At 34.6% G+C, this 20,444-nt stretch overlaps 1 protein-coding gene across 1 annotated transcript in view; it reads right to left on the reverse strand.

Moving 5' to 3' along the window:
* Nucleotides 1-2,627: 2,627 nt before the first annotated feature.
* The window catches only part of Hdc (histidine decarboxylase), a 34,297-nt gene continuing 16,480 nt past the window's right edge, over nucleotides 2,628-20,444 (reverse strand). Inside the window, exons 7-17 of the mRNA XM_085943243.1 lie at nucleotides 19,795-19,934; nucleotides 18,341-18,430; nucleotides 17,177-17,247; nucleotides 13,082-13,101; nucleotides 11,711-11,809; nucleotides 10,507-10,585; nucleotides 10,077-10,241; nucleotides 8,832-8,939; nucleotides 7,641-7,811; nucleotides 5,293-5,466; nucleotides 2,628-3,319 (exon numbers count right to left, since the gene is read on the reverse strand). Of these exons, the coding sequence (XP_085799369.1) occupies nucleotides 2,628-3,319; nucleotides 5,293-5,466; nucleotides 7,641-7,811; nucleotides 8,832-8,939; nucleotides 10,077-10,241; nucleotides 10,507-10,585; nucleotides 11,711-11,809; nucleotides 13,082-13,101; nucleotides 17,177-17,247; nucleotides 18,341-18,430; nucleotides 19,795-19,934 (1,809 nt within the window). The remainder of the gene's footprint in view (nucleotides 3,320-5,292; nucleotides 5,467-7,640; nucleotides 7,812-8,831; nucleotides 8,940-10,076; nucleotides 10,242-10,506; nucleotides 10,586-11,710; nucleotides 11,810-13,081; nucleotides 13,102-17,176; nucleotides 17,248-18,340; nucleotides 18,431-19,794; nucleotides 19,935-20,444) is intronic.

Here is a 20,444-nt window from a genome sequence, read left to right on the forward strand (position 1 = left end):
AGCAAAAATTTTGCCCATTTCATGTAATAGTCAATTTCGCACATTCGCACATACACAACAAAGTGTATTTTTAAATCCATATAATATTTTAATTTTACAAAATTGAACAATAACAATTTTTGTATGGGTTGAGGTTTGTGTTTAAGCCGGGTCGGGTCGCACATACAAACTTGTCGAATTTGTGCCGTGAATCGAAAAAGTTTTAAAACTACAGATACAGTACATAATTTAATAATGATCAGGACTTATGTGTCCACCAAGAAGGACATTATCAACAACTATACAATTTATAAGTTTATATAAATACGTTTGTTAATTAAAAAAAATATTAAAACATGAATATTATTATCCTTGGTAAACAACATTATGTATTATAAAACTATAGAAACTATAGAAAAGAAAGAGCTTCTCAATAATAATTTTATAATCTAATAATTTCAATAAATTTAAAATAGTAGTCTAATTTAATGTCGATTATAGTATAGTAACATTGATAATCTCTATCTACCTAGGTAAGTATTTAAAATGTAATATATTTAAAAATATTCATGTACTTAATAGCTTTTGCACAAAAATAACGATATATATTAAATTTATACGTATTATTTATTATAATTTTATAACATAGGAATCAGTGGCGAAGGGTGGAGGTAGGCTGTTAAGATCTGGCATACATAGTGCATACTAAACAATGTTAGTCATACGTATTTGTTTTTATCGAACTAAGGCTACAATTTACTGATGGTGTTGGTTAGTTTGTCAAAAACAATTAAACCATGACCAAACCATAATAGTTTTGGTATATTTTGGGCGATTTGTGCACACTTTTTTATTTATACTTGGTTTTATACTATGTTTTTTTTAAATTAGAAATAAGTACATATTACACATTTGTTGGTTATTTTTTTTAATTAATTAAGCCCTGCCTAACCCAAACTATAATAGATAAGAAATATTATTCTATCTATAAAATATCCAAAATATATATGATGTAATGACATAATTTTAGATATTTTATAGATAAACGAGTATTTTTCGACTATTATCTATTATGGTTTGGCTTCCCAGGGTTTAATTAAATTTTAAAAACTAACCAACACCATCTGTAAATTGTAGTCTTAGTTCATTGAAAACAAATATGTATCACTGACAAAGCTTAGTGGGCACTAATTATGGCGGAAACAGCCTACCTCCACCCTTCGCCGCTGATAGCAATTATCTAGAACCAATTAAAACCTAGTTTCATCAAGCAAGGGTGCGGTTTTATCGGTACTCCAGTGTGTCAATTGTCATTCTAGAAAATATATTTATTTTTTTCTAAAACTCCACTAAAAAGCTGACATAATTCAATGAATTACATATAAGTACATAGTAGCGTTATTGAACATGGATATTCCCAGATAATATATAATATATTTTTTCAAATGCAAGAATTTCAAGAAAAAAATGCTTAGCTTATTTATTAACTATCTTATTAATAATATGTTCAATATTTAATAAATTAATATATATTATTATATATGGGTTTTCGTGTGATTTGCCATTTTTAGTTAGGCAGTTAACAAGCTGTTTAATGTATATTTATACAAAATGAGTGCCCCCAATTGGTAATGTGAATAGATTAAATTAATCCACCCTTAGTTTAAACATGATCCGAGCAGTATAATATAATAGCGCTTGTGCACGTGCATGGATTTACTTGCACCGATAGTGTGTATTTTAAACTATCACGATAATAACCGTTTATACGTAAAAGTGCTGACTGTCTCTCCAATCTCATTCTTCAAGAGTGAACGAGACGCAATGTTGTCATTGTATGGTGCTATTTGACAGGTCGTGAAAATCAGTAAACGTCAAAATGAGTTTTTGCGCTTTGGTTTTGGTTGTGTTTGGGTTTTTTTTCCGGCAGGTTCTCCACTATCGTTCTACTGCGTAGTTCCAATTGTCACGTGAAAATTCAGAAACTTTTGAACTTTTTTGATCCATGCATGCAATTTTGCAACTTGCACTATAATACGTGCATTTTTTTATTTATGGTCGCGATAATACCAGCGCTCGAAATGGAAAAGTTTACGAACCGGAGCGCTCGACAGTTTTCTGAAGATAATATTTACATTATGTGTGTTTCATAATCTGTTTTATAGCCTATCTAGCTCAGACGGTCAAATTATTTTATCCACGAGACTGAGGGATAATTTTAACAATTTCACGAACAGGAACGGCGCTCCGGTCCATTTAGAGCCCTGGATAATACGTACTGCTAGCAGTAAATCCTAGCACATGTAAACGAAATATAACATTCATGAGAACTTGGCTAATATCTAAATAAGCATTTTGCTAAATACATAATATATCTAAACATTGATTAATATGCAGTACATAATACTTAACACTATCTTAATTCTAATACTACATAATGTATCACGTGTTTTTCCAGCTTTTACCTATTAATGCTAACACGTTCACTGTGACGTTTTGGATTAATTATTTTAATAATAATACAATGGTTCTAAGTTTATTACAAAGAAAAAAATTCAATTAGAATTAAAAACTGATTTTTTTCTTTACCTATGAGAACGTTACGTGGTATTAGAGCAAAACAAGCGATAAACAATTACAACGTAAAGTTATTCTTGATTTGCATTAACCTGTCCTTTATAATGCAAACATTTCTTACAGATATCATCGACTCGTTTTCGTATCGGTGAACTTTTTTCACTCTTGGACGCTCCGGTTGCCAACTTTTGACCGTCTTTGACTTTGGCAGTGTCTCCCGTCTCCTCACCACTGAAGGAACCCTCGCTAAACTGCTGTAGAAATCGTCGAATGTAACCTCCAGGTACAGTTTTCTCTTTATTGGCCACCGGAGCAAAGACATCTTTTTCTTCTTCCTTCAAACATTTATCGTATTCTTCGTCTGACGTTGGAGTCTTCGATAAATGATCGGAGCAAAAAAATGTTTTATTTTTTTCAACGCCATCTGTTGGAGTTCCTTCAATACGAACGTTTCCACCAAAATCATCCACATTACATTTTTTTTCCTTTGCCATTAATTTAACATTAATATCTTTATTCATTTCTCCACCTAAACGTTCATCATTTTCCTTCGAAGAGGTGTTTATATTAACTATATCTGTATTTTTTAATCTATTAAATCCGGGTAATGTTGTGTCGACGGATCGCGATCTGTAATGCCGTCCGGGTTGCTGCGGTACTAAAAGTTGGTTCATTTCTGAGATATTCAGTTGATAGTTTACATCTTCGTGCACAGATGGTTCCTGGGATGAAGTTATTGAAGATTTTTCCCCTGGGCTTGAGCCTGTAAAGTGTAAACAAAATACTGATCATGTTTTACAAAAGAAATGCATTTTTTTCCCGTCCATATCCAATCCTCATAAGATCATATGGGCCGCCACAGAGTAGAGGTTTGTATTAACATATTTTCGTTTTTCGAGTAAAGGTTGTCAGCCACTTGCTCAACGTATTAGGTCCATACTCTGACTAATAAACAAATTGAAAAACAATAATATGTGTACTTGCCAGACCCAGGATTTGAACCTGGGACCCAATATGCTATAGGCCGACGCTTAAGCCACGTGGCTATCGTCAATTATAGCTACACTATATAACTAATACTTCTAAGAAATATTATATAACCACTAGAAACAATCTTTTTGTTACGATACCCATCAGGATTCGAGCCATTGAAAAAATTTCAAAAATTATGTATATTCAATAAAAAAATGTCACATTCTTAAATCTTGTGAATTATTCGTTGAATAAAGAAAATAGTTGGTTTATTAAATTATTAGCAAGTGCAAGTACGTTATACCTGATAAAAATTTGGAGTGATCATGACACCGGCTAGGAATTATTAAGGTAATTGTTTAATACCTTGAGTTTAAATACAAAAGCCGATTGCCAATAATGAGTAACACAATAATTTATTTAAATAAGCGCTTCAGAGAATATTGTAAAAATCATTAGTTAAATTTGTCATAATTAGAAAAAAATACCTATAGCATAGTGGTCAGTGCACATGGGCACGATTCCCGAGAGGCACAGGTTCGAAACTACTGGGTGTCGTATTTTTTTCATTTTTTTTCTATCTAGTGGTTATTTATATATTTCTCAGAAGTGTTTGGAAATAATGTATGTTCAATAAAAGAATGTTACATTCTTAAATCTAGCAAATTATTTATTGAATAAAAAAAAGATACATTAAAACTATTATAAAATATTCAGATCGAATGAATGCCTGATATTTATGAGATTATGATATACATGCATTCCTTAAAAAATCGTCCTTACAATAGGTAACTGTTTGACCAATGACGGTTTAAGTTTAAAATATGTGTAGACCCGAGGCTCTGAAAGGTTGGAGCCCCACTTGTGATCTTTCAACAAATACAGTAATATTTTAAAACAGTCAGAAGTTAGTTAGTTTTCTTTTACGTTTGATGATTTTTTTAAAACTTCATGTTAAACCGCCACTGTAGTTGATGATAACTTACATTTTAATAATAGGAAATGAGACAACTGGGCGCCAGGACAATTGGGCGCCGCACTGTCGAATGCAATAAATACACATTCATTACGATTTTATACATAAAGTAAACGAAGAAATTTAATCAGTTTCTATCTAATACTTAGTAATTTTAATTAATTTTGCTATTAACATAATGTTTTTTTTTATTGCGTATTGAGAATCATTATGCCTGGCGCTTTATATAAAAATAAAAGAACTCTCTTCACGTTGGAACTTAAACATATGCACAATTATATGATTATTTACGTGTGAATATTTAAATTCTCACCAAGTATTAAATATATTATTTTAAGAGTACCTATAATTCACGAACGTCAATATTCGATATTCATTCGATGGTGTGGCGCCCAGTTGTCCCGGCGCCGAATCGTCCTAGACTATAATAATATTATCTACGTGACTAAATTAATATACTACACTATAAAAATGTATCACAAAAAAAATGTAAAATACATAATCAAAGTTTGGATTTAGGGACTGTGGCAGGTTCACCGGTACTCTGAGGCAGTGGCGAAGGGTGAAGGTAGGCCGGATCAAACATAAGTAATGCACACTAAACTTTTGTTTTTATTGTACTAAATATAGTTTTTTTTTATATGGGGGCCCCAAGCATATGATACGAGTAGCATATGGGTACAGTTTTTTTTTAATAAGCCAATTCTTAGATAAAGCTAGAAACAACAACGATAGATAATTTTAAAAATAAGTTAATAATATCACCCAACTTTACGAATCAAATCTACCTCCAGAAGTGACAGTGTGATCCTCTCTCTCGTCTTCCTTCATGAGTGCCAGTTCCTCCTGGATCTCTTGAGCGTCGGAGGCTGATACGAGGATCCCTTGCACCATGTCCATGCACGAGTCCAGCGAGAACTGCTTCCCCGCCGTCATTATGCCGCGAATCCTTCGACGCATGGCTGCACATACATTGAGCTATTGAGCTGTGGATGGACATACTTAGTTCCAACATCGAATATTCGTTCTCGAATTATCAATTAGTGCAACTACATTATTATAGTGAGACCAAATTATAATAATATGTAATTTAAATTCTAGATAGGTATTATGTTTTGCAATAATTCATGAATTCCGAATCCTAGAAAAGAAAAAGAGTCCTAAAGAATGCGGTGTGTTTATAAATAAAAAATGAAATACGATTGATCTTAAAAAGACTATGGAATAGGACAGTGGTCGGAAAACCGCGGGTCGCGAGCCACATGCGGCTCTTTGGCCCCTTGAGTGCGACTCTGCCACAAATGCCCTCTGCCCTGTTTGACATCGTTACAAAGAAGAAGCAAAGAAAAACGGATGACGAAAACCGTGAATTTAAAGTTGAATGAACCGAGACTTTCGCGTTTATTCAAAACTTAAATGGCCTATCGATCTGTATTATTTGTCGGGAAAAATTGACGCATAACACGAAGTCAAATTTGAAGGGACACTTTACAACTAAACATGCGTCATTTAGCACTAAATATCCTGTCGGTGATGTAAGGCAGAAAGCAGTTGAGGAACTTTAGAAGAGTCAAGAAAAATCAAGTTCTGTATTTAATTACTGAATACAATCTTCCGACAATGTTAATATTGCATTATTTGTGGTTAGTAAAGAGATTTCTAAGAGAGGAAACAAGAGCAAATTGGGAAGTCGTCTTATTGATGAGAACCTGGAATCGTACTTAAAATTAAAAACATCAACATACAAACCTGACTTACCCAAACTTTTCAAGGAGAGCAAGGCCATTATGCACATGTCTGTGTTTGTCAGTCATTGTCATGATTTAATTCCATGGATACCTTACTTACAATTTAATTTTTATCAATAAATAAGATCGTTGTTAAGTATGATATCAATTTTATTCAGTGTACCTATAGTTAAATTAATCTTTACCTAAAGTTTATTAACTTAATGAACAGTTTACATAATATTATATAATTTCAGTTTAATAAATTTGGCTCTCAAAAGAAATCTCAATCGTTGATATTTGGCTCTGTTGACTAATGAGTTTGCCGACCACTAGAATAGGAGAATAATGCATGATTTTAAAACGTCCTAGAAAATCAAATCATCATGAAAATGATACTTGTTTTTTTGTTGTTGGTATTACTTATTAATAATTCATAACTACTCTGCCAGCTAGCTACACCTACTAGTGGCGAAGGGTGACTTTTGGAAAGAGGTAGGCTGTGGAGATCAGAGAAAAAGAGCATACTTGTCAGCTATAATTATAAAATATTACTACTGATGAAGACAACACACTAAACGATGAAATTTTAATAACTCACTGACGATATAAAATTGAGCAATGAGTTTGTACATATAAATTTTGTTTAAACAATATATATTTATATGTGGTTGAATACCACAGAAATTAGTTTTTTAATTTATCTTATTTTGGACAAAACTGCAGTCATAGACAATGATATTATGCGCAAGGTTTTAGACATCGCCGTTAGAGCCTACCGTATTTCATACATTGTAGTAGACGGGCTGAAGTCCATATGATACAGACAATCAGCATTCATCGCTGAATAATCCGATACAATAGTTAAAAACAGATGGCGCTCTGGCATATTTTATTAACCTTTGACACATGGTTCTGTATATATTTATAATAAATTCCTACATATTATATACGACAAATGTCGTTGGCAAATAAAATTATTTTTATAGAATAATATAATAATAAAGTTTTTTAAAGACGTCAATATGCAATTAAAAGTAGTTTTTCTAAGAAGATCCTTAAATAAAGAGTCTTCGCCACTGACACCTACTGTAGGCAATCAGATTCAACCTTCAATACTTGCAATTTATAGGGTTGTCATAAAAGTCGAGCAAGAATACGGGACAGTGATTAAATTGGGGATGGAGTTTTGGGTTGCTTAATGGGAAGGGTAGTTTATTGAGCATGATGTGAAGTCAAGTTGAGCTGGAGATAGCTTTGGCAATTTTCCGCACGACAGAAAACATAAAAATACAGGACAGAAATTAATACGAGCCAGCAGAGCGAAATACGTGACAGTCCTCTAAATACGGGACGCATGGCAACCCTACTTATATGAATTTTCTAATTACTTTTTTATAAAAACCCACCTGGACTATCCTTAGGCTCAATATGCAGTGAACTAAACGTTTCAGCGCATTTGGTGAGAAGTCCACCGTAGTCTCTGATCGCGGCGAAGCTTCCATCCACTATCTTGGGGCTCATCGGGCTGTTGGCGAGAAGGAGGCTTGTCCCAAAGGCTGCGTTCAACTCGCGGGTCTCTGATGGTTGAGAATCGATGACATGGTTATGTATGCTTATTATTGATCAATAGGTATACAGTTTAAATATGTTGGTCTATTGTCCCTTCGGCACAGCAGTAGATACACGCAATATAGGACTGGATGTGAATGGATCATCAGAAGGACCATCATGGACCTTCAGATGGCTGCATCGACGTACGACGAGGACCAACTTGGGGTTGGATTTTAAGAGTTTGAAAACGAGCCAATAATCCAAGATAACAATAATAAATGCCGCTAAAAATGAAGTCAAAGATTATTACTATCTTCTGGTTTCGACTGAGCCAAATTGTGGTCGCAGTCATCCTTAGTCCCCATCTACTCAAATCCCCTTATTTATTATTGTCACAAGACCAGACGATGAGCAATTACGGGTCAAGAATCGATCGTAGTTGCGAAGAACATTCAGTTAGTTCAAGACAACTGGTGTGTGTTGGCCTGTTATCACTAAACTACAGTTTATTGATTAATTCAATTATTATATAGATTGATTGAGTCAGCTCAAGTGATATGCAGCAAGTGGACGTGAGCAACTTTACCGTCCGAGTGATTCAAAAGTTAACTCAAAACATATCTGTCCGACCTTCGTTGCACTAAGCCTGTTACGGTTTGAGTGAACGTCGCGTCCATCAATTATCCATCCTGAACTTATCATCATCATTCATCAACCTCATAATATATCATCCATCCAAAAGTGTATCGTCCGTTTATCAGTGCGTGAGTGCGCGAACACCGAACCAGTTCTAGTGCGCGCCAGCCCCCCCCAACATTAAAGGTCAGTGTCTGGCATACTGTGGAACCCACCCCCTAGATCTCAACTTTATGATGATATTGGATTCATATATACTCTACTGTGCAAGAAGAAATTGTGACTCATTTCATAAGAGGTGCGAATATTAATCAATAAAATCCTATTGGTGCTGGGTATGGGTAAAATTAGGGACCCTTAAACTAAAGTAGCAAGAAGATGATTTAAATTTAGTTTAGTAAGTATAATACCTCTGAGTGATACTCTGACTTTGGATTTTGGTTGAATGTTTCCATCTTCAGCGCCATACTCTTCGACGAGGATCTCCTTGGCAACTGCTCGAACTTCAGCCCAATCCTCTGCAGAAAAATATACATTTTATTGCGTATATACAATGGTTTAAAATCTAGGGATCTCCCAACCAGAGAACAGATTAATAAATAGAATTCCGCAACGCTAGAAAGGGAATTTTTTACGAACCGGAGCGCTCGATAATTTTACGAAAATATTACCATAGTTATCTAATTTTTTCTTGTACAGTACAAATTTTTTAACTAACTTCTCGACTAGCTAGACATTTGAAACTTTTAGAATATATCAGAACACGACGACAATGCATTGTTTTAATACTTTTTGCCATCTTGAAGCAGAATTGAATTCATTTTCAGTTAATTCTGTTTTGTATGTTTCGGAAAAAATTCGTTAAAAGTAATATTTACTACTCACTATTATTGGTTGCTAAGGTTGTCCTAGCAACTAAATTATTAATATATACGTGCGTTACTATGGAAATCAATATGAAATGTCAAAATGACATTTCAGTATTCTATAATATTTATTCAGTATTTCTATCAAGTATAATAAAAAGTTTCTATCAATACATAGAATTGTCAAGTTTATATGATTCAACAGAAAATTTAAAAACGTGGTATACAACAAGTTCTTTTTATCTTGTAATTATTATCTCTATTTAAAAAAAATATATATTTGTTTTTTTTGTTATAATATGGCATATCTAGCTCAAACGGTGAAAATATTTTGCCTACGAGATGGAGCGATAATTTTGGGGATTTTATGAACCGGAACGGTGCTCCGGTTCATTTAGAGCCCTGGAATTCCGATAGACTATATTCCAATACACTACATTTTGACGCAGGGTTTTGAATGTGTGTGTGTCCTACGAAAATGAACCACGCATTATGGACGTGCATTAGTGTGTATTACAACCCTCAATACACCAATATTAAAAGAGCCAATGCATAAACCGAGAGCAGCTGTCAGTATTCGATGTATGACGTATTCTTGACACGTGTTTAAGTTTATCCCGTATTCTTCCGCACTTGAGATCGGTTGCCTGCTTCTCCACACCCGTTAGGTATTTCAGTTCCCATTATTTCTGAGTTCCCTGTCCTCAACGTTGCCAACAATTTTTATACCTATCTAGATCTCATATTTTGTCGCTAAATAGGTACAAAGTTCAAAGAATAATAAGTTACCTGTTATGTGATCATTGGTAGTTCTAGCCGAGGTGATCGTGAACCTGATTACGTATCTGGACTGAAGACAAGCGGGGACGCAATGAATGCGTCCCCTAGCATTCAACGCTTTCAGAAGTTTCTCAGTCAGTTCGTTTCCACCGCGCAATCTGAACACCACCATTCCTATAAAACAGGGAATATACGATTTATTATGATGATGGAAACATGATGTTAATCATGGCTCTCTTTCAAGTCCGCAGGGGCAGGGAGAGATTTTCCACGGGTCCTCCTCCCACAATCGAAAGAAGCACGATTATTATTTGGGTATGTGGAATATTACTTACTGCGATGTTAAAAGAAATGTTTGATTTAATATTGACATGCGGCAAATCTATAGAACTACAGTGAATGTCTTCAGTATAAAAAATATTGTAATAAATATACGTACCTAAATGTCTTGCAGCTGGTATTTCAAACCTGGGATCCGCAAGCACCAAGGCTTCAAACTTTTGAGCAAGGCGGACACCCTGCGTAGGAGAAATGGCAACATAATATTATATTAGATACATGGTATTAAAATCGACGATCTACTTCTTTTAAATGAAAGTACCCCTCCCAGTTGGCTTATCACTCTTTCGTATTTTCAAACAGTCAAGTGACGTTATTACCAGAATAAAGAATGTTACATTCTTAAATATTGTGAATCATTCGTTGGATTAAAAAAACATGTCATTAAATTATTAGTAAGTGCAAGTACGTTATAACAAAAATTTGGAGTGATCTTGACACCGGTTAGTAATTAAGGTAATTATTGTTAACACCTTGATTTAAAATTCAAAAGTCGATTGCTAAGTAATAACGAAATTTAGAAAACGCTTCAGTGAAAATTGTAAAGACACACATAGCTTAGTGGTTAGTGCACATGGGCGCGAATCTCGCTGGGTGTCTATCGAAAAGAATTTTGAAGTTATGCTTCTTTTGGCGCGTTTGGAAAATCAGATCAGAGTGTATTTTTGGCGTGTAACACTGTAACACATAATTTATTTTTTCACACGAAAAAAACGCACTCGATTGGATTCGATCCACCGATTGTTCAGTTATCAGCCGAACGCACTACCTTTACGCCGCAGTATGATACTGCAATCGTAACAATTATGCAGTATAATATTGTAGTTTAGAATTGTTCCGTTGCCTAGGCAGCAAATTTATTATTGTCGGCCATTTGCAATTCCTTACGTAAACAAACGATTATACGTCAGATTGACATTTGGTACTTTAAAAATAAAAACAACGAGAAACCATTATATAATTTAGTAATATAAGTTAAAGTGTATAGAAATAAACCAACGGCGTTCCAATAAGCGGTACCTTTTCTTGAGTGTGTTATTTAACAAGAGCTAGTCAAATAATCTAGTTTATGAGAAATTTTGTATTTGTTTTGTTACGCCAAAGAAGTATAACTTCTAACGCGCGTACATAAGTACACACACCGATTTTTTTATAGTGGTTATATATTACTCTGAGGTGTTTTCAAATTAATTATGCTCAATAAAGAATGTTACATTCTTAAATAATGTGATTTATTGTTTGAATAAAAAAAATGTTTATTAATTTATAATAAGTAGGTAGATTATATTAAAATAGTTTCATACCTCTCGTATATGCTTCTGCAGTCCTTTCACTCCATAGTTTCTTATCACAAACCACAGTTTTAGAGCACGGAATCGTTTGCTGAGAGGTATTTGCCAATGCTGGTAAAAAGAGAAATATTTATGTATTTACCAGGGAACACAATAATAACGTGAAGTGTCTTCTGGGTGTGATAGTAATGTAATAATGTAGAATATTATTGAGTGTGGAGAAATATAGGATAAACTTAAACACTTGAGATCGTGTTGTTTTCAATATTAACATACATCTGTATCATAATATGCATTAGCTGGCTCTCATATCTAAACTCGCCTCGTCTGCCGCACAGCCATAAATCAAACCTTCTAGGAACGTTTCCCCGATATTACGAGTAAGACCGCGCACATAGGCACATAGCGACAGTAGAGCGTAACCTCTTGAAATGTGGATATATTGGAATGTGGCGATCCGGTGTAGGAATGACCAATTCGTAGGTGTGCGTATGCGTTCTGGCAGCTTCGACTCGTAGCCAGAGATGCATGCTATTTGTTGCTAGCAGCACTAGATGTTTTTTTCAACCTAATAAGTCGCATTACACCAATGTGCGTTTGGCAACGTGTGTTTTGTGAATAACGATGACGTCACATCGACGTATTCGACACTTGCAGACGGGAGTAGTTTTGATGTGTGAACCGGCTTAAGGTTGGTTACAGAAACGCAACGTGTATTCAAATTGGTAATATTTGAGGACATTCAGGGTGTTTTTGTTTCCTGTGTTTAATGGCTTGTTCATCATTTGTTGGTAAACTAAAACTGCCGTCAAAGTCTTGGTCTATTGTGACTGGATTTAGAATCTCTACCTTATTAATACGTGTCTGTGGAATTTACAATTTTTATTTTTCTTTACTCCCTGCCCATATTATGAAATAATATTTTGTAAATTGTATCATTGTATGAATTGAGTTGCGACGTCTCTGGTAATAGGTAATAGGTAATGTTAATTGATATAGGTATATTACCTACCTATTATTAGAATTTTTATTTTTAAAGGGGTGTATTTTCAAAGTGAACTTATTCCAATTTTCGGCAAACGCCAAAAAACTGTTTACGGTGCTGATATTGTTACATATGTTTTTGGTATTGGAATAAGCTACTTTTGTAACTAACACCGATTTTAAGGTTGATTTTTTTACTGGATTGAATGCTATAAGGTTATTTTACACAAAAAATTCTTGTTCAAAATTTTATCCTTTAAATTCTGGCATTCATAACTCATTTTCGTCAAGTAGTGGAATAAGTTATCTTTGAAAATACACCTCTCAAAAATTTATACGTGATAGTTTACATAAGACTTAAAGTTAATACTAATTTAATCTTAACAGATAATTACTTACCATGTAATCGATAGCATGTCCTGCAGGAAAAAATAATTATTTATTAATTGATAATTTCCACTACTTGTTGAAATATGATTTTAAATTCTAATTATTGATTGAAGTTTTGTACTAATCAATTTGAATTATTTTTAGCGACCAGGATTTCGCCTTACTGCATCTTCGACTTATGCTTGTAATCATACTTATAGCAATCATACCACACTTACAAGGGTGGCACACTTTAATATGTATGTTTTGTTGTCAAAACAAAACAATGGGACGGAAGCGATAGTCAGCTTTTCCTGAATCATGATAATATAATTAGATGCGTTTTAACGCATATATCAACGAAACTCAGCGCTCGAAATGGAAAAGTTTACGAACCGGAGCGCTCGACAAATTTTCGAGATTTTAGAAAAGATATTTACATAGTCATCAAATCGTATGTGTATTTTATAAAAATAAGTGTGTCAGATTTTCTATTCTATGCCCTATCTAGCTCCGGTGCGTTCCGTTCCATTTCGAGCCCTGACGAAACTATCAATAAAGCATTACACTTACTAGGTTTTATTCTTCGGATCTCTAAACCATTCAGATCACCTGATGTTCTGAAGGTACTTTATTTCTCATATTATGTTCGATCCATAGTTGAGTTCGCTTCTTTCGTGTGGAATCTACAGTACGTTACATACATAAACCTTCTCGAAGCAGTACAAAACCGATTTCGTAAGCACGTAAACTTTAAAGCTTACTGTTATGATTTATATAATGATAGAAATGGCATAGCTAATTCTATTTCGACCACTGCATCTTTTATGGTAAAGGTAAATCATTCTACAGTGGCACAATTGGCAATTCGTGAGTGAACTGGACTGCTTGCGACAATGCCTGTTTCAATGCTAGAAAACAATACCACTACAACTGCAAGCCACGTTTGCCGTACCCATGGTGCCACCGTAAAATGATTTACCTATACCATCTTTGGAAAGTCGACGTTCTCTATCTGATCACTATTTTCTTTTCAAAATTTTAATGGTTTTGTTGACTCGCCAAACCTACTCGAAAGGGTGGGTTTCCATTGTCCATCAAGATTTAACGCGAAACCAAGCTTTGTACCATGTTAGTTGTAGTGATTCTAATTATGCACAAAACTATATATATAAAAAAATCGGTACTGTTCGGTTATACGGAATACAGCGGAAAACGCATTTTGAAAATAGCCGATAAACTGGATTATTTGTTAGGTTAACCTAACCAAACCTAACCTAACCTAACCTAAACTAACCTAAACTAACCTAAACTAACTAATAATCCAGTTTATCGGCTATTTTAAAAATGCGTTTTCCGCTGTATTCCGTATAACCGAACAGTACCAAAAAATCTAGATCAATAGCGTCTATTTTGATTTATTTAATTGCGACAAAGTCTCTTGTAATGTATGAACTGCATTTGTATAAATAGCAAGGACAATCCATAAATCCTAACTCCACTTGAGTCCATCACTCGGAGGACTACTCATCTCGAGTCCAGTCTCTCGGTTATATTAACATCTCGGTACATCGCCAGTCAATAATTCAATAGTATAATCAATCTCACCAGAACATCCGTATCCGCGATTATAAATTATAATATTACTTTGTCATCTTTATCATTATATTTTATTCTTGTATCAATAAATCAACCCCTCTCCTCGAAACATTGGAGCAGCCACGACCTTGTCTCACCTCACCTCATCATCCCCATATTCTAAATTATTATAGTATTGAAATATCTAATGAAGCATTATTGAAATTCTTTTTTTTCTTACGACCATGTCCGATCCTAATAGGATCATTTATTCCTAGGACCATATTATTAATGGACAACGCACTCAGTACAGTAGTCGGCAAGTAAATTTGCGCATTAGCGACATTTCACAATTTCCATTATGCGATATCACGCATCGGGAATTTATAACAATATCACCTTTATTGTAATGGCGTTAGAACAGTGTTTCTAGTGTCAATGTTAATTTGAGCGAGCGATATTGATATTAAAATATGAATTACGCAATGACATTAATATGGACGAATCATCTGGAAAAGAAAATGACACTCACTTTATTGTCGGGTCTGCCGAATGGCATAATCTGTTCTGACGCCATTACAATAAAGGTCATATTGCTATAAATTCCCGATGCGTGATATCGCATAATGGAATTGCGTGGCGTCTACCTATACATGTGAATGCGCGAATTTACTTGCTAGCTACTGTATTGAGTGAGTCGTCCATTAATAATGTCATTGGAATTACGCCAATCGGCAGACCCGACAAAAAGCATCGGGAATTTATAGTAATGGCGTTAGAACAGATTATGCCATTCGGCAGACCCGACAAAAAACGTGAGTGTCATTTATTTTTCCAGATGCTTTGTCCATATTAATGTCATTGGCTTCCACAGAGAGGAGGTTTTATTTTTACAAGAAACGGATGTCAGCCACTTGCTCAACCTATTAGGTCCATACTCTTGACTCATACGCAAATTGAAAAAACAATATGTGTATTTGCCAGACCCAGGATTCGAACCTGGAACCCTCGACACTATAGACCGGCGCTTAAGCCACGCGGCCATCGTGGGTGTTTATTGAAATACCCCAGCCAAATAATTGGTAATTGAAATCTGTTTCATTAAGACACGTCGTTGAAAAACCAGGATGTTGAGAAGTTATTTCGGGGAAACTATCAAGACGATTATGAACGATTCTTCTCGTTCGCTGTGTCATGGTATGCACCCGGAAGAGTTTAGATGCGTGGCGGGTAGTAGAAATAAACCTTGTTATTCTGGCTACAAATCCACATTTGTGTTTGTTGGTTTAGCATTTTTTAGCGATTAATCGTTCTGAGGATGTGTTTGTAACCCGAAAAAGCTACTAACATCAATAACTCAAAAATGGTACATTTAACATAAAATCTTGTAATTCGAAAAGGATTTAGTGTAACAACTACTAGTTAAAGCTGTCGCAATTAACTAAGATGCTCATAGTTTAATTGAAAAAAATACTGGCGCGAATATAGCAGATACAGGTTCAAGTCCCGTCGGATGTCGTAACCTTTTTCTACAAAATGATTTTTCTACTGTGTATATGCATGATATGTTTTCAAATTATGTATATTCAGTACCTATATAGAATGCTACATTCTGAAATCTTGTGTCTTATTCGTTGAATAAAAGAATTAATAGTTTATTAAAATATTGTTTAAATTCTTAGTTAATCTTAAAATAAACACTTTTACTGAATTATTATGGCTACAACCAATTATTTATAAATTGCAATAAATAATTTATAATGGACTATAACAACAGGGAGTTTTATGACATTTTTGAACCTATTACAATACTCGATGGCTATCTTGCAAGGTTTTTAGTATGATTGAATAAATTGGTTGCCACATAATTTTTTGTATTATACCGTTGGTCACCGCCATCTTTAGATTAATAAAGCCTGAACATAACTTTTTGCACAAGAAACGAGTGGTCCACTGGCATACTATTTATTGATAACGTACTTGCAAGCAGAGTTTGGTATTCTATAATGACTGAAGAATATAAATAAGTTATTAGTTATTGTTGTTTAGAATCGACTGTCACATTGCAAACGTCCTAGTGTATTATGATATTATTATACACAGAAGAAGTTTACTTACTTTGATCGTCACTTCTAATTATTAATAACACATAACCACTAAATCAGATGAACTCCAAGGTCTCCAAGATACGGTAAAATAATCTGAAAGAAATCTGAAACTAAGAATACTCCGACAAGTGAACACGACAGACGCGTCAGTATGAGCACTCTATAGACAATGACAGGTCATCCATAGACAACGGGAGAGGCGAAAAGTAGGACCAGTCGTCTAATGTATCGGCTTCCTTCTTCAGTGGGCAAAGTGTTGGTGCATTGACACAAATGGCTGCTACAAACTAATGTTTATTGCCAATAACAAAAATAAAAATATGTTAACCCATTACACAGAGTAAAACATTATGATTTCAGAAGTTTATCATGAAAACGCTATTGTTTTCAAATGAATTGATAGCTATATCTTCAAGAAAAGAAAATGATTTTTGTATACCTGAATTTTCATGCTGGAGATAAATAGGATTTACATTGAAAGTGCTGTGTAGAGATTTGCTATTCTTCACCCTGAAATTAAAAAAGAAAACGTACTTTTAAACATTATAAATAAACTCTTTGATAATATCTTCATTTGAACATATTAACGAGTGTTTCCCCACTATCTTTCTTCAACGCGTGTTCGCCTTTTACTCTTTTGAAGCTCATAGTAGGTTACTTTTAGGGAATCCAATCCTGAGCCAAAATTCTGATCCCGGGATTTCGGGATTACAATTTGACAATCCCGGGATTGGCATTTTTTTCCATTGTTAATAAAAAAAAATTATATTTACAAATAACATTGATAAAATCGGTCAAAAATAAATCTAGTATAATTTATACTATTTAAGACATTTATTGTTAATAATGTATACGTTCAATCTTGGAAATACACAAGTTTAATGGAGTAAATAATATTGTAATATAAATATTAATGTGAATTTAATATGAGATTGCTATTTCTGATAGTAAAGACATAATGAATAGATCAGCGAGATTTAAAATAGTAAAGCAAATAATCATGGCGTACTTATGGCCTTTCCGCTTCATAAATCTAATTAGTCAGCCAAATATGAAACTGCCGTAAAACGTATGAGATCATCGTGGAATTACTCTGTTAATAGTGCTAAGCATTGTATTTTTGCAATCTTTCTCTTTTTTATTAATTTATGTGAAAAAATTTAATGAATCGGCAACTTACACATTGGTATAAATCAAACTTCATTCAAACTTAGTTTATTTCTAATGTAGTTATTTGTTATTAAAAGTATTTTTTCTGTCATATTTTCGTTTTTCTTTTATTTTCCTTAAAAATTGATAAAAAAAATCAATCCCGAAAGTTTCGGTATTGTTTTTATCAATCCCGGGATTCATAGGTATCGAAAATAGTTCGGGATCCCGGGATTAGAATCCCTAGTTACTTCTACACTCAAAGCATGGGATGGTTGAAACTCCTGATGTTCAGGGTATTTTAAATTTATGTGCAACTGTCAATTACATGTATGGAGCATTCACCTTAAACCGGCGCCACTGTCCTCCATTTTCACAAATTGGTTCATTTACTGACAACTTGGCTATAGAATTGAATCATTAAAAGTAGAATAAGGGTGATTTATTTTCTTACCACAGTGCTGTGCAATCGAAATGAACCATGAGCCATTTGGAAGGGTTGAAGGCCATGGAGTCAGCCAGATCAATTCCTTTCATCCAATGCCTAGAAAAAATAGAAATAAATATTATTTTCACTAACTACCTAGTATAGCTCCCTATGTGAGCAAAATGTATCGTGTGCTGTAGGAATTGAATCGACAAAATAAATAGTAGATAATAGTAGTAATCTGCAATTTGCATTCTTAATTCAATGAACACAAATAAGAATGACTGGAAAAGTTTAGTGTACACTATTTATGTCGGATCTACACAGCCTACCTCCACCGTTCACCACTGGTATCTACATATTAAGGTGATATTTAGTAAAATTATATTTTAATGTAACGTTCTCCAGCATATGTGAACGATTTCCGAAAATAAAAGATATTTTTAAATAATATAAAAATATTACAAATTAACAATGTGAGGATTTTATGTCATGTTCAATTGAGATTTGTGACTCACTGAGATTTTGGTATACTTTAATAACATTAACTCGAACCCCCCCCCCCATTTCCTTTCGTGTGCGGGCCTGGCAGTACCTATTACAATTATTGATAGTTTATAATTATTTTATTATTGTGTATTATATTATATGTATTATATCACGGTTTCCCAAAACTATTTCTGCAATGGAAAACTTCGCAAACCCGGAAATTTTAACGGAACATTTAGTTTATTTTGTAGGTTATTTATTAGCGCAGCTAACCGTTCTGCCAATTTTGGCAAATGTCGTTAAACTAACCAGCCGGTCAGTTAAAAACAATATAGGTATTCCATCTTTTTCATGCATACAGTGTGAGAGAAGATGGTCCTCCGCCTGTACCTAGATCATGGCCCCCACATCCCGAAGCGGGCCCCAGCCTAGGATCTTTGACGGGCCCCCTACTTATCGCTCAGGTTAAAGGCAATGTGACGATCCACAGTTGTATATTCCAAATGATGTTCGACGTAAAATTAAGGACATTTTTAGCGATTTTTTGTATTTTAGAAAATATCGACAATAATCAAAAATTGTATGACAAAATCACATATTATTGAATGTTAGTATGCTTGAAGTAAAACAGCGCAAGCGACATTATTTTTACTATTAGTGCATGTTTGTGATGTGTGTTTATCTCACTTGGCTGGTTGATCTCTCACGCCGGGCACCCCGTAAGCCCAGGCCCCCAGGCTAGAGGCCTGTCAGCCCTCGCCCTCTTGTGGGAGCCATGACCTAGATATTTGAGGTCATTTCAATATGAAGAAAATTCTTTAATTATTTTAGTTTTACTTATTTTACTTCTACTTAGTAGAAGATCTTTAAATGTGTTGCAGTGTATAAAACCTTTCCAAATGGTCGCGGAACACCTATTCAGGATCGGCGGAACACTGTTGTTCCGCGGAACATAGTTTGGGAAACCCTGTATTAGGTATATAGTGATTTACCTGAATTCCGGACATACAAAAGCGCTGCCAGCATACGCGGCGTCAATGTGGAGCCAAAGATTCTCATCCCTGCATATCGGGCCGAGCTCTTCGAGATTGTCAAACGAACAGGCTCCGGTTGTTCCCAAGGTTGCGCACAACTGGAAATTATTCATAGCATCAAAAACGTTGTTTATTTAGACGTACCTTAATATATGAAGGTTTAGCTTAAAAAGGTTACCTACTAAACAAGACCGCGATGCAGAACTATACTTAGGCTCTCACATCTAAACTCGCCCGTCTGCCGCACAGCCATAAATCAAACCTTCCAAGAACTGCGATCCGGTGTTGCATATGAAGAACGCGCATATCTACCTAGCGACAGTCGCACGTAACCTTCGAAACGTATAGATATTTGGATGCGGGATTGGCGAGCCGGTATAGGAATGACCAATTTGTAGGTGTTTGTATGCATCCTGACGTCTTGTGTCTCTTTATTATAAGACCGTCAGAACCAGTTCTATCCTAATCCCAGATGGTGGTTAATTTAGTGGATGTTAGCAGTTATGAGTTTGAATCCCGTTTCACGCATAAAATATACATATACATAAGTATGATTTCTTCAATATATACTGAATGCGGCTCGTAAGCCGCTGGCCTTCCACCCAAGA

The sequence above is a fragment of the Rhyacophila brunnea genome, unplaced genomic scaffold, assembly GCF_057557595.1.
Source record: "Rhyacophila brunnea isolate RB1 unplaced genomic scaffold, BYU_Rbru_1.0 scaffold_15, whole genome shotgun sequence".
In the NCBI taxonomy this organism is placed as follows: domain Eukaryota; kingdom Metazoa; phylum Arthropoda; class Insecta; order Trichoptera; family Rhyacophilidae; genus Rhyacophila; species Rhyacophila brunnea.